Genomic DNA, 14427 nt, shown 5'->3' on the forward strand with positions numbered 1-14427 from the left:
AGCACCCATTCCATGAATCACTCCTGCAGTGAATCCTGCTCCTCCAGCCTAGTAAAGGACTCTGTTCCTGCAATTACCTCCTCTCTGACTCCCTGCATATTCAAACTTCCTTTCTACAGTGTGCTAATATGCTTTCCTGGTTCTCTTCCAAAAAAAATCCTCTCAGATACCATTTTCCACCGTTCAGATAGTTAAATATCGGAAACTTTGACAACAGCATGACTGTGGGGAATGCATCGCTGGTGAGATGTAAATTGATACAACTCTTATAGATGAGAAATATCTGTCAATATTAAAAAATATATACCTTTAGTCCAGTGACTCCACTCCTGGAAGTTCTTCCTATAGATATACTTGCATGAACATAGTATTTCGTTGAAAAAAAAAAAAAAAAAAAGGAAGGTGGAGAACATTATGTATTAGCTTCTTGTCTTTTGCATAAAAAAATATGGACAAATAGGGGCACCTAGACAAATAGGGTGGCTCAGTCAGTTGAGTGTCCAACATCAGCTCAGGTCATGATCTCACAGTTTAGGGGTTCAGGCCCTGCGTTGGGCTCTGTGCCTACAGCTTGGAGCCTGGAGCCTGCTTTGGGTTCTGTGTCTCCCTCTCTCTGCCCCTCCCCTGATCATGCTCTGTCTCTCTCTCAAAAATAAATAAACATTAAAAAAAATATGGACAAATAATGTTATTTGCTTATATATGCATAAAGAAAAGCACTGAAGAATACATAAGAAATAAAATAGTTATCTTTGAGAGACAGAGGCAAGTCAGGAGTGGAAGACTTTTTAGATATGTTTATATGTGTATGTTCTAGAGTTTAAGAATAATTTTTTTGTAGCTAATACTCCCTGAAATTGTCCTTTCTGGTGCATTTTTTTCTCTTAAATTTTTTCTTAACATTTTATTTTTTTGAGAGACAGAGACAGAGTGTGAGCAGGGGAGGGGCAGAGGAGAGGGAGACACAGCATCCAAAGCAGGTTCCAGGTTCTGAGCTGTCAGCACAGAGCCTGATGCGGGGCTCGAACCCATGAACTCGAGATCATGACCTGAGCTGAAGTCAGATGCTCAATCAACTGAGCCACCCAGGAACCCCCTTTCTGGTAGAGTTTTAAGACTGATTTTCATTGATGTCTCTTTTAATATATTCACTCTCCTGGTTGTATACGATGGAGGGATATATCTAGTGGTGTCCTCACTGGGAATATTGTTTGCATCTGTCAGGAATATGATTGTATATATTAGTTAGTTGCCTAACAATACTCACCAGGACTGCTGAACTTAGCAGAATTTGGGGGTGGTGTGTATTATGACGTTTCTGTTTAATGGGAGTACCATGTGTAATTTATAGTTCTTAAAGGATTTTACTTGTAAGATTTTATTTATCAGTAGATCATACTGAAAGTATTTTAGTAGGAAAACCTAAATCCATAGCTGTTTTGTGACTGTTAAAGCACTCGCATTTTTTTTTTAATTTTTTTTTTCAACGTTTATTTATTTTTGGGACAGAGAGAGACAGAGCATGAACGGGGGAGGGGCAGAGAGAGAGGGAGACACAGAATCGGAAACAGGCTCCAGGCTCTGAGCCATCAGTCCAGAGCCTGACGCGGGGCTCGAACTCACGGACCGCGACATCGTGACCTGGCTGAAGTCGGATGCTTAACCGACTGCGCCACCCAGGCGCCCCTCGCATTTTTTTTTTAAGAAAGAGAGAGAGCGTGCAAGCGGGGGAGGAGGGGAGAGGGAGGGAGAGAGAGTCTTAAGCAGGCTCCACACTCAGCCCAGAGCCCCTGCCAAGGGCGTGGTCCCATGACCCTGAGATCGTGACCTGAGCAGAAATTAAGAGTCAGATGCTCAACCTACTGAGCCACCCAGGTGCATTTGCCTTTTATCAAGGGAAAATCTTGATCTAACCAAAAGATTTATAAACCTTTGTGAAACATATTTGAAAATTTGAAGTAACTGAATAAAATTCATATAAAAGTGTTTAAATGCCTTGAGGCATGGGCTTCAAGGCTTGCTCTACCCTTACAGTTTTTCCAGATTACGATGGAGGTAAAACAGGATTTGGTCTTCCACTGAGTTTCCCACCAATATTTTTGCAAATTTAGAACAAAATTGTCCCTGTCACTGGATTTTTTCTTATAGAAGTATTAAAGGTCTAGAGATGGTTCGGGGTGACATTAAACAGTATAAGGATTATTTGCAATAACGAATCTTTTCTTTTCTTTCTTTCATTTCCTCTTTTTTTCTCTCCCCCATCCCCCACCTTTTCTCTCCCTCCCTCCCTCTTTTCCTTCCTTCCTTCTTTTTTGGGGTGTGTGTGGCCAATTTGTGGCAATTGAGCGTCTTTCTTATTTTGAAATTAAATTTGGGTATTAATAAATATACAATCAATAATAATTATATAATATTTATTTTTATTTACTTTTAATTTTTTACATTTATTTATTTTTGAGAGACAGAGGGAGACAGAGCACGCGCGGGGAGAGCAGAGCAGAGTGAGCAGAGAGAGAAGGAGACACAGAATCTGAAAGCAGGCTCCAGGCTCTGAGCTGACAGCACAGAGCCCGACGCGGGGCTCAAACCCACAAACCGTGAGATCATGACCTGAGCTGAAGTCAGACGCCCAACCGACTGAGCCACCCAGGCGCCTCGATATAATATTTAGATACATGTCTCTACAGTTTTAAAAGTGTTATCTTTTTTTTTTTTTTTAATTTTTTTTTTCAACTTTTTAATTTTTGGGACAGAGAGAGACAGAGCATGAACGGGGGAGGGGCAGAGAGAGAGGGAGACACAGAATCGGAAACAGGCTCCAGGCTCTGAGCCATCAGCCCAGAGCCCGACGCGGGGCTCGAACTCACGGACCGCGAGATCGTGACCTGGCTGAAGTCGGACGCTTAACCGACTGTGCCACCCAGGCACCCCTAAAAGTGTTATCTTTAATGCAGGCTTTAATTTTGTTAACTGAAATTTTCTTTAGATGTTGGGTTGACTTTAAGGAGCAAATTTCTTTCTTTTTTTAAATATTTATTTATTTTGAGAGAAAGTGGATAGGAAAGGAGCAGAGAAAGAGGGAGAGATAATCCCAAGCAGGCCCCATGATGACAGCACAGAGCCCATTGTGGCACTCAAACTCATGAACCCATGAGATCATGAACCTGAGCCGAAACCAAGAGTCAGACACTTAACCGACTGAGCCACTCAGGCACACCTAAATTTCTTTTTAAAGTTTTGATTAAGGCATCTGAGAAAAATCAGAAAAACTCTTTGCTTTCATAGCTTTAGTAACTATTTTTCTTTAAATAGCTCACACACTTAAAATGTAAGGAGCACAAGTTTTGTTTTTTTTTTTTTTTTAGAAATATTTGAGTTTCTCTTATTTCATATACTTTTAAATCTCTATAAGCCAATCAAAATGGAGCTTCATTAAATTTTGAGATCTTATAATAACAGATAGAACCTTTATTCTGTTAATATGGTAGATTGCACAAGTTGATTTTCATATGCTAAACAAACTTTACGTTCCTGACATAAACCCAATTGGCTATGGTGTGTCTGTGTGTATATATACACACATATATATACACACCTACCTCAGTGGGTCTAGCAATAGTCTTCCCATGGCCTTGTCAACATGAAAATTGGTGCCCTGAAGACCTGCCTGCATGGTCACTCAAAGGCTTCCTGTCTGCGGTGATGCCAACGACCTCCACAGATTCCTGTGTAGCTCACTTGCAGTCCGGAGACTTGCTTTCTGCTGGCTAGCAACCAGTTCCAGCCTGGGCAGACCAGCAAACATCCCTAATGTCCAGCGGGCTGAACTTCAACTTCTGCACCGAAGTCTGAACTACAGTCTTGGTAAGGGGGGGCTCTTTCCAAGTAGGGAAGGGAGCCATATGGAATTTCTCTAAGCCACAGGGTACCATATGGCATTTCCTTTTATCTTATGGTCATTTATTAGATCTTAATAATTCTTTGTGTGAAACTTCCCCTTATGGTTTGTGTCTCCCGACTGGAGATAAAGAGGTCACTAGGTCTAGTCCACACTCAGGGAAAGGGGATTACTCAGAGCATGAATAACAGGGGTGGGCGGGGAGGTATATCAGTCCCAGACTGTGGTCTGGACCAGGTGACTTGCTTCTAAGTAATAATGACAAAAGAGATGGGATCTTGCTTGCTTTCAAGATCAAGTTACAAAAGATTGTGACTTCTTTATAGCCACCCCTCCACTCCTCCCTCTACCCATCCCCCCCACCCCGCCACCCAACACCTGACTTACAGCCTCCTCCCACCCCCCGCCCCCAGTCTCCGGCTCCTCTTGGTTGCTGCTTAGATGAGCCTAACCACCATACTGATTGTGAGAGTTTCACATGGCAAGGAACTGAGGGCAGCCTTCAACAAATAAAAAAACCGAGGCCCTCGTTCCAACAGTTCGGGAGGAACTGAATCCTGCGAACAATCCAGGGAGTGGGCTTGGAAGCAGATGCTTCCCCAGGTGAGCAGGGAGATGACTAAGGCACCAGCCACCACCTGTGAGACCTGAAGCACAGGACCCATTGAAGGTTACATGCAGATTCCTGACCCACAGAAACTATGAAATTATTGATGTTGTTATACTAAGCCACTAGGTTTTTGGGTAATTTGTTATGTGACAATAGGTAAGTAATACAAGAGTTATGCCAATTTTTCTTTTGATCTTGTATCTGTTTTGGTAAATAGTACGTTGAAGGGAATTTGTCCATTTTTTTTTTTCAACGTTTATTTATTTTTGGGACAGAGAGAGACAGAGCATGAACGGGGGAGGGGCAGAGAGAGAGGGAGACACAGAATCGGAAACAGGCTCCAGGCTCTGAGCCAGCGGCCCAGAGCCTGACGCGGGGCTCGAACTCACGGACCGCGAGATCGTGACCTGGCTGAAGTTGGACGCTTAACCGACTGCGCCACCCAGGCGCCCCGGAATTTGTCCATTTTTAAGGTAAGACTGTATAAGTCCAGTTTATCCATTTCTTTCAGAGGTAGGCCAGGCATACGAATTTATTTACTCATAAAATACTTGAGAAACAAAAATCTTATGTGCACACAAAAATATGTATACAAATGTTCATAGCAGCTTTATTTGTAATAGTAAAAAATTTGAAACAACCCAACTGCTCTTCAGTGGGTGAATGTTTAAACAAACCGTGGTACATTTACTACTCGGCAATTAGAAGGAACAAATTACTAATACATGTGACAATTTGGATGGATCTCAAGGGAATTAGGCTGAGTGAAAACAAGCCAATCTCAAAAGGTTACATCCTATATAATTTCATTTATATAACATGCTCAAAATGACAAAATTATAGAGATAGAGAACAGATCAGTGGTTGCCAGGGGTTAGGAATGAATGAGGATAAGGGAAGGGAATGGATGTCGATGTAAAGGGGTAGCAGGAGGGATCAATGAGGTGACGGAACACTGTTACCTTTTTCTTTTTTTCCAGTTGTTATCTTGGGAGTAGTGGTGATTCCACAAATCTACATGTGATAAAACTGAATACAGCTACACACACACACACACACACACACACGTGCACGCACATGTGCAAATGAGTGCATGTGAAGCTGGTGATATCTGAATAAGGTATGTAGATTGTTACAAATGTCAACTTCCTGGTTTTGATATTATACTATAGTTATGAAAGATGCCAGCAGTTAGGAAACGGTGTGAAGGGTACACGGGCCCTCTATTATTTTTCCAACTTCCTGTGACTCTGTTAACTATTTCAGAATACAAAGTTTAAAAAGAAGAAAAACAGTTGAACTCATCCAGTCTCTTGGGTTACAATATCTATTTTAGATAGGCACCCCACTCCCACCCCAACTCTCCATCCAGTTTTCATGAAGGTTCACTTTTTAGTAAAGACCTTAAGAAAGGGAGTATCTAGTCATGAAGACATCTGGTGAGGGTGGGGGCAGAAGACTTAATCCTTAGAGATTAGCAAGCATAAAGGCCCTATGATGGAAGCATGCCTGGTTTGGTGGGCAGTGAGGTTGGAGCATAGTAAGCATAGGAGCAAAGAACCAGAGAAAAGGCTTGGGCTTTCAATCTGATGATGATGCATTTGAAGGGTTTTGAGCACAAGAGTGAAATAATCAGACTTAACAGTTTAAAGGGATCATTCTAGCTGCTGAAGGAAGGTGAGGGCAGAAGCAGGGAGAACAGGAAGCTATTCAGGCTAATTCAGGTGAAAGATAGTAGTGGCTCAGACCTGGGTGGTGAGAAGTGGTCAAATTCTGAATACATTTTGAAGGTAGAGCGGACAGGATTTGCTACTGGACTAAGAGGGACGGATAGTGATTGAGGGGGAAGTATCTGAAATGGGGAAGACTGGAGGTGTAGTTTGGGGAGTGGGGGGAATACCAGAAACTCAGTCTGTGACATGTTAAGTCTGAGAAGTTTCTTAGGGATCCAGACAGGGATGTCTGGCAGACTGACCTATCTAAAACTGCCCACGGTGCTGAGAATTACCACTCCCACCTTACAAAATCTCATCAGTGGGTTACACGATATTCATTCTGGTTTTACTCCTCATTATCTAAATTCACCTTTTACTTCTTGTCTATCTCTCCAACTATAAGTTTCACGAAGTTAGGGACTAGTTCACTCCTGTATCCTTAATGCCTGGTACATAGATTCTCATAAAAAAATATTTGTTGAATGTCTCCGAGAACCATATGGGCCTGAACATTTGACAATGGATGTTATTTAATACCTTGGCTAAGACAGGTCCCAAATCTATTTTCATTCATTATAGCAGTGGTGCCCAAACTTCTCTGCACATTGGAAGCATTCGGGGAGCTTTAAAAGTACTCATGCCTTGGTCCCACCCCAGAGATTGTGATTTAATCGGTCTTATGTGTGTTCTGGGCTTTGGGATTTTTAAAAGATCCCTAGGTGATTGCAATGTGTAGGTAAGTTTGGAACCACTGCACTGTGGAATTTTCAATTGTATCTTAAAGGAAATAAAATCTTCCTGGAATTTCATTTCCTTAAGTTTCCTCTCTTTTGCTTGGATCAACTATCGATGTTTCTTCCTCTTCTTCCTGATCTAAACTGTCACTCCAGGGCTTATACAAGATTACATGTCTCACAAATAAGGGTCTGTTCTCAGCAACAAGATCTGGGACTCTTAGCCAAATCTAATCCACTATAGTGTGTAGATGTCTAATATCTTCTCTCTACAACAAATCGTCAATGGCTGTCTCCTGCTTTCCAGATTCACCCCTCTCTCCCTCCATCCCTGCTTGGCCACCTCTAAACACTTCTTACCTAGATTGCTGACCTGGCTTCTCTGCTGGTCTTTCTCCAGCCTCACCTCACACTGCTACCAAAGTGATCTTTCTAAAACCCCAAATTGTTCAGATCATCTAACTTCCAAGACTCCCTAACAGTCTTTTTATTATGGTATTGTGTCCTTCATAGAGATCCCTACCTACCTCATCTAGTCATGTGAATTCAGGCAAATTCTCTCCCTTAGTTTTCTCACCTGTAAAACGGTGACAATAATGGTCCTAGATTTTAATATACCTGTAGCACTTAGAACTGTGTCTGGAACATATTAAGTGCTCTAAGAGTTACGTAAACTATTCCTTAAAAACTCCTTGCATTGTAACACTTATAGCTAAAACAGGTTCCAATCGTCACCCTCACTCACTGCCTTTGAGAGGTAGAACAGACTTGAGTCTGACTCCACTACTTTCTAGCTGTGAGTCTTGGGCAAGTTACTTAACATCTCAGATAGAAAATAGGGATAATATCTATAGAGAAGAACTGAGTTCAGGTACAGAGTGGGTTGTCGTGAAGGTACGGTAGGTGCTTGGGTGTTTATTCCCGTCTCTGCCTGGTGACCTGTTATTCAGCCTACAAAATCTAGCCTGGGATCATTTCTCAAAGAACCATCTCCTCTGGCTTACCACCACTACCATCTGCCCCATAATTTACCTTTTGGAGTTTCCATACACCCTACATTAGAACATAGCTCACTGAGCTGGTTATTCAGATCTGTCTTCCCCATTTTCTACACTGTGAGCTTCCAGAGGAAGGGTTCGTGTTTTATTGAACTTAATGACCAGCACGGACTAGGGCTTATTATATTTATGTATTTGTCCTATTTCCTTCCTCACCTAGACTGTGAACTGCTAGTATTATCTATGCCCTCATTTCCCATACAGAGAGTACTTTATATTTTAATGACTGAAGTGACTGGATTACAAAATATTTCAACCTTCCTGGTCTATTCATTCTTCAGATCCTTCCCAGGAACGTATGCGTGAGGCAGGCAATTATTTATTTATTTTTAAAAGATTTTTAGGAATGCACCTGGGTGGCTCAGTCGGTTAAGCATCCAACTTCAGCTCAGGTCATGATCTCGTGGTTTGTGGTTTCGAGGCCTGTGTCAGGCTCTGAGCTGTCAGCACAGGAGCCTGCTTTGGATTCTGTGTCTTCCTCTCTCCCTGCCCCTCCCCTACTCACACCTCTCTCTCTCTCTCTCTCTCTCAAAAAAAAAAAAAAAAAAAAAAATTAAAAACATTAAAAAAATATATTTTTAAGTACAATCTACCCCTCAACGTGGGGCTCAAACTCACAACCCCAAAATCAAGAGTCGTATACTCTACCAACTAAGCCAGCCAGGCTCTCTGAGGCAGGTGATTATTTAAATCTCAAGGAGTATCCTGGTAGCTTAATTAAGCCAAAATGTATCCCAAGGATATCAATATAACTCAAATGCACCATGAACTTAATATTGACACTAAAACAACTTTTAAGGTGGACAAATAATTTTATTTTGTGCATGCAAATACATGTCAAGTACTGCAAACTTTTTCCATCAATTTTCTCTCAAACACTGAAAATCATGATGCTCTATTCTGTGAACAGCCAAAGCTAATATCTCTTCACTTCAGTGCTACAGCAAAAACACACAGAATTCACTCTTTGCTATTCACTATCATCACAACCCTCATTGTTCCATCTCTGCCCTCCCCCCATATACAGGCCTTTAGAAATCCTAGCCTTCCCCCATTTAATCCTATTCCTATAGCACAAAGGGAAACATTACAATTTGGAAATTCAAATTGAAATAAATGGAATAGAATTTATTCCCATATATATTCCCCATTTCATTGTACAGAATTATTTTTAAATTATAGTTTTAAATAGAAGCTGAGTATATGCCTTAAAAATGAGCATTAAATCCATCTTAGAGATGGTGCCTGCTTTTTACATGATGGGTGTACACCATCTTTAATTTCATTTACATTTCAATCGAACAATAGATTTGCAAAGAAAATGTCTAATACAGACGTAAAAATATTCACACTAGAGCTTCACAATCGGTTGTACAATTGACAAACAGGCCTCTTTTCCCAAACTTTCCAGCTAAGCAAATTTATAAAATGTAATCAATGCAACAAGAAAAACATTTCTCTTTCACTTCCAGGGAAAAGAATATGCAATAAACAGTATAAATGCAGACAGCAGTTGCTGCAAGCTAACCACGATACTCCCAAGTGGCTGTACAGTGGATATGTGCAGTACAAATAAAAGCCACATGTGTTGTATCACAACTACAGTATAATTGTTTGCCCAGCTAAGAGAATGCATGCACTTCCATGCCTTGGGTTATAAAGTGAGGCCTAATTCTCGACAGATTGATGGAATATATGCAAATGACCTTGGCTGTTGGCAGTACTAAGTGCAGCCAGTGTCTATGTTCCACTGGTTTGAGGATATTTTTAAAATTTTATTTAAAAAAAGAAAAATTGCCAATTTTGGATTTGGGGGAATAACTGCTCTTGGAGTAGAAATAAGACTCCACTCAAATGTGGGGTGTTCTGATCAGTGGCCTTGACTCCTTGTATTCCCTTGCCAGCAAAGGGATACAAAGAAACTGCTAGTAAAAAGGAACAACTAGCAAATGTATTCAATTTATCCAGAAAATGGGATACTCCTTGAGCACGTTCATTTGTGTTCTGCTTCTGCTTGCAGAAGGGGTTCTCATGAAGGAGTTACAGTAAGTGATCCCATCAACACTCTTCACTCACTAAAACACAAGAAAAGTTCTTCCAGGAAACTAACACATAGTTGCAATGCAACTTTTCCCTTTAAGCCTAGTTACCAACACTGGTGACAGTCTGCTCAGGAAATGACACAAAGAAGCTAGGGAAGAAACATTCAGATTCAAAGTTGAAATCACATGCTGAATCTGAATCTAATCATTACAATTGCACCCCTGCTAACAAGACAACACAGGCTTTAACATCTAAAATGCAAGAGCAAGCTAGATGGTTTTTAAAACGTTTTCAAATGTTTAAATGATCCCATTTTAAATTCCTAGAAATAGCTGTGCATCTTCTTTTCTCAAGGCAGCATATAAAATTGGGATGTGCTTTATATACTTGGAATCAACTTGAAATTTGAGTGAACGGGACTAGATCCATACAAATGGAAAATTTCAGTTCTCGTACAGGAGGCAAGGTTTCTTTTATAATTCTCTTGTGAGAGTAAGTAACTACTAGGAAAAAATCAGTGCCATCGACCCAACGAAGTACTACCTTCTCTTGAAAATTATATGCACGACCTTCATGCATGACACTTGCTTATCAGATGGTACTGAAAGGAAGTCATGGCAGGACAGGCAAGGGAATCTGCTCTGGTCAGGCACCAACTAGACGAAATACATACATAATCTTCTCAGAATTTATAAAATGAAACGATACTACAAAAGAGAACTACTGAATTTAGATTCACAGAATCTGAATGAGGCACATGGACTTCAGAATGGGACTCAGAAATGGAAAAACAAACATGTAAGAAGTAAACCAAACACACAACCCACCATTTTCCCACTTTCCAGACCTCAGACTATTTTTTCCTAATTGAACCTAGGCACCACACGTAGTTAAATTACCAACATCACACATTTCCTCTCCTATTGCCTTATATACTGATTTCAAACGCATGTACATCACATGTTGGTAAAAGGGTCAAATGACAGGGAAGGCACCCAATTTTAAAAAGTCACATCCTAGGTCTGATTTATAATTTTTTTCCTCTTGACATCAGGGAGTAACTTTTTGAAGAAGGATCAGAAAGACTGCTCTTTCTTCTGAAGTGGCAGAGAACCAACATCTTTCCCTCACATTAAACCCACCATGAGAAACAGAAGATGGCCACTATATAAAGGATGCAATACAGAATAATCCCAACAAAGAAACAATTCCTATGTTGTTAGTGAGAACGAGAGTAAGTTTTTAAGAACAGGGAGTTATTGTTTTATGGGATCACCTGCTGCAAGACAAGCATTATTTTAATATAAATGTTCTGAGACATACCAATAAGGTTGGCAGGTATATACATACACTGATGCAAATGTAATTTCACTGGACAAGTAGGCAAACACCTAAGCAGTTTATCCCAAACCCCTCCAGCAGAGCACAACCAAGTTTCAAAATTTCAATTTTAAAATTAAAAAGATAAGGTTAAATACACAAGATCAATTTATGTAGTATATATTCACCCTCAGAACGTGCTGAAGATGTTTTGCGTAGTTCTGTTGCACAGAGGGTTCTTTCCCTGAGGGCACATAAGGAGCTCTCAAACTGTTAATAGGTCTCTATTTTGTAACAAAATAGCAATTTTAAAATCTTAAAAAAAAATACATTACCTTCAACATGGAAGATCTCACTATTTAAATATCCATGAAATAGACATACTGGTTTGCATATCCTTTTTGGAAATACAAACAGCAAATAAAGTACATTGGAAGCATTTTAAATGTAATAAGCGCATATTTATAGAAGGGTTCTGATATAAATTATATAACAATCATGTTCCTGTAATATCCTAGGCTAATTTATAATGTCAGAAATAAGTTAATGTAACATGGTTTAAAACTCTTGTTCCTATTCATTTCAGGTTACAGAGTGAAATAAATAAAATGTCTTTGTAGGGATGGGGAGCACTGGCCATGGCAAAAGGGTACAGTACTAACCAAAGGAAACGAAGTCAAGGCTACTGTGCTGTTATGCTACAAACAAACATCCTCATACATTTGAATATTAAATAAATGTGTAAGATCTTCCATACTGACACCAGAATATCAAAACTACCCCTTTGTTTCTCAGGTATATTTACAACTTATCAGTCACCTTATGAGCATGTTCATTAAGACAGGTATCAAACACCAGTATTTACTCATTCTGATCAAGAAATTTCAGGGAAATGTCAACCCTCCCGCCCCTGGAAATGTGCACAAAACTTTTTATCAAAATCTTATCTGATACAATGCTGTGGTTTTGTAAAACAACTAAATAGCTCAGACGACCAATAACATGATCCTGTTTAAGCATCTTGCTAGCAGGAAAAGCCCTTACATACAGTACACCTGGTGAAAGATCAGCTTGGCTTAAAATATTCCAGTACAATTTTCAGAGTAAACAACTTCACAGAAGTTAATTAAAAAAAATAATAAAAGTCAAACTAATCTTAAAGAAACTGGGGAAAAACAAAGACAAACTATAGGTGAGATCACCAGGAAGGAATGCCCAGTTTTTGTTTCCAAATGTCGACTGAAGTTTAGGTTTCAAAAATACCTCCCCCAAATCTGGGGCATGGCTGGTTGAACATACTGCATGCTTCCAGATGCCAGGTCCAAACACTTTCAGTCACATTTAGCAGGGCAGAAATTACTCATGTTTTTAAGTACGAATAAAGGTTAGCCAATGTTCTATTATTACATGGTTCATAGTCTTAACAACCTAACGGTCAGAAAACAAGGAAAATTAAACGCAACGTGAAGTAACAATAAACAATACTTAACCAAGATATTGCAATGAACATCCAAATTAATCAGTTTAAATAAAAAAAAAAAAAAAAACCCAGCAATACCATCTTGTTAGTCAGTGCAAACGCTACATACAGGGTTTTGTCAAGAAAGCTGAAAGCACCTGATTCTTTTGCCAAGTCATCAGATTCAATAATGTACAGGCTTAAATCTGCATTTTAAAAAACTGCCATTACATTAGTGCATAATTTATCAAAATTGTAAAAACGATTCTGCATAACTTAGGAGAATTTAATATCTAGTACATCAGCTGAAAGACTTAGGCACTTGGTTATATATTTAATTACTTACTTCAACAAGTAGCCTGTGTATAAATATTAACAAAGCAGAAACTAGTCTTGAAAAATGGAAAATTAAAAAAAATTTCAATGCTACAGATAAAAGCACTGCACCACACTCCTACATATAATGCAGTAAAGAAAGCTAGTATATAACCCTGTAAAATTCTATGGTAAGAACATCTAACTCCACTCTTCAAAGTAAAAAAAAGAAAAAAAAAAAGAAAAAAAAAGAAGGAAAGAAAGAAAAAGAAAAAAATCCATGCAAAGTCCCATGAAAAAGATAAATAAAGCAGCTGGAATGAGATGGAAATTTCTCTCAGCAAAACATAAAATAGAAATAAATAAGTTAATTAAGTCTACTTTCACTAGATGTATCATTGTAGGATCCTGCTAGTTTAATAACTGAGTTGTTAATTTTCTATAGAAGCCATTTAAAATAGGAAATGGCTCAGTTACTGCACCGGATTGCTACAAACTCATAAAAAGCTGCTTGAAGCTTAAGTTAAATGTCCAAATTCCAATCACCTCTGGAAAGTGAACGTGTTACCCTAGTAAAGTAAATTTTCTTTTTTTTTCATAATGCTAATGCAAGAGGGCTTGAAGTATCAAAGAGTCCACAGGAAATGGATGCCCCCGGTAATATCTTTTTTTAAAAAAAATATACATTATATAATATATATTATATATATAAAAAGCTAGTGTAAATGCTTCCATGGTATGGTCACAAATTTGAAAGATGAACCTCCTTTCAGCTGTTAACCATCTTCCCATTTGCAACAGGTTTTAAAAAGTCGTTTTTATCTTCAGACATAACGTGAGTTTTCAGAATGAGGTTGCCAACACTGACAGATGTGGTGATGGGGAGGCAACTTGCATTGCTAATGGACACTGGGAGTGGCTGGCTAAAGCAAGAAGTTACCGGCAGAATTGTTTTTTGCTCCTCCCTGAGAGAAAATAAAGGACATTGAAAACAAATTAGCTTTAAGTGAATAACCCTTTACAGAATAACTATACATGCTTAATATTAGTTGTAACAAACTTCAAAAGCCCCTAGTAAAGGCAGGTATTTATCACTAAAAAATATCAGCAGTCACTAAAAAAGTCCCTTTTTCCAAAAATCATATTTAAAAAATTAAAACACTAGACGGGCACCTGGGTGGCTCAGCACTGGGCCTACTTGGGATATTCTCTCTCTGCCCCTCCTCTGCTCATGCTCTCTCTCTCAAAAAATAAATGAGTAAACTTAAAAAAAAA

At 39.2% G+C, this 14427-nt stretch overlaps 1 protein-coding gene across 4 annotated transcripts in view; it reads right to left on the reverse strand.

Annotated features, from left to right (window-relative positions):
* Positions 1–8807: 8807 nt before the first annotated feature.
* Positions 8808–14427, reverse strand: part of RC3H2 (ring finger and CCCH-type domains 2) — a 53074-nt gene continuing 47454 nt past the window's right edge. For 3 of the 4 annotated variants that reach the window (XM_045470258.1, XM_045470259.1, XM_045470257.1), the window contains one exon: positions 8808–14117. In XM_045470258.1, the coding sequence (XP_045326214.1) occupies positions 13922–14117 (196 nt within the window). In that variant the 3' untranslated portion in view covers positions 8808–13921. The remainder of the gene's footprint in view (positions 14118–14427) is intronic. The other variant, XM_045470260.1, reaches the window with a different exon arrangement.

The sequence above is a fragment of the Leopardus geoffroyi genome, chromosome D4 (genome assembly GCF_018350155.1).
Source record: "Leopardus geoffroyi isolate Oge1 chromosome D4, O.geoffroyi_Oge1_pat1.0, whole genome shotgun sequence".
In the NCBI taxonomy this organism is placed as follows: Eukaryota; Metazoa; Chordata; class Mammalia; order Carnivora; family Felidae; genus Leopardus; species Leopardus geoffroyi.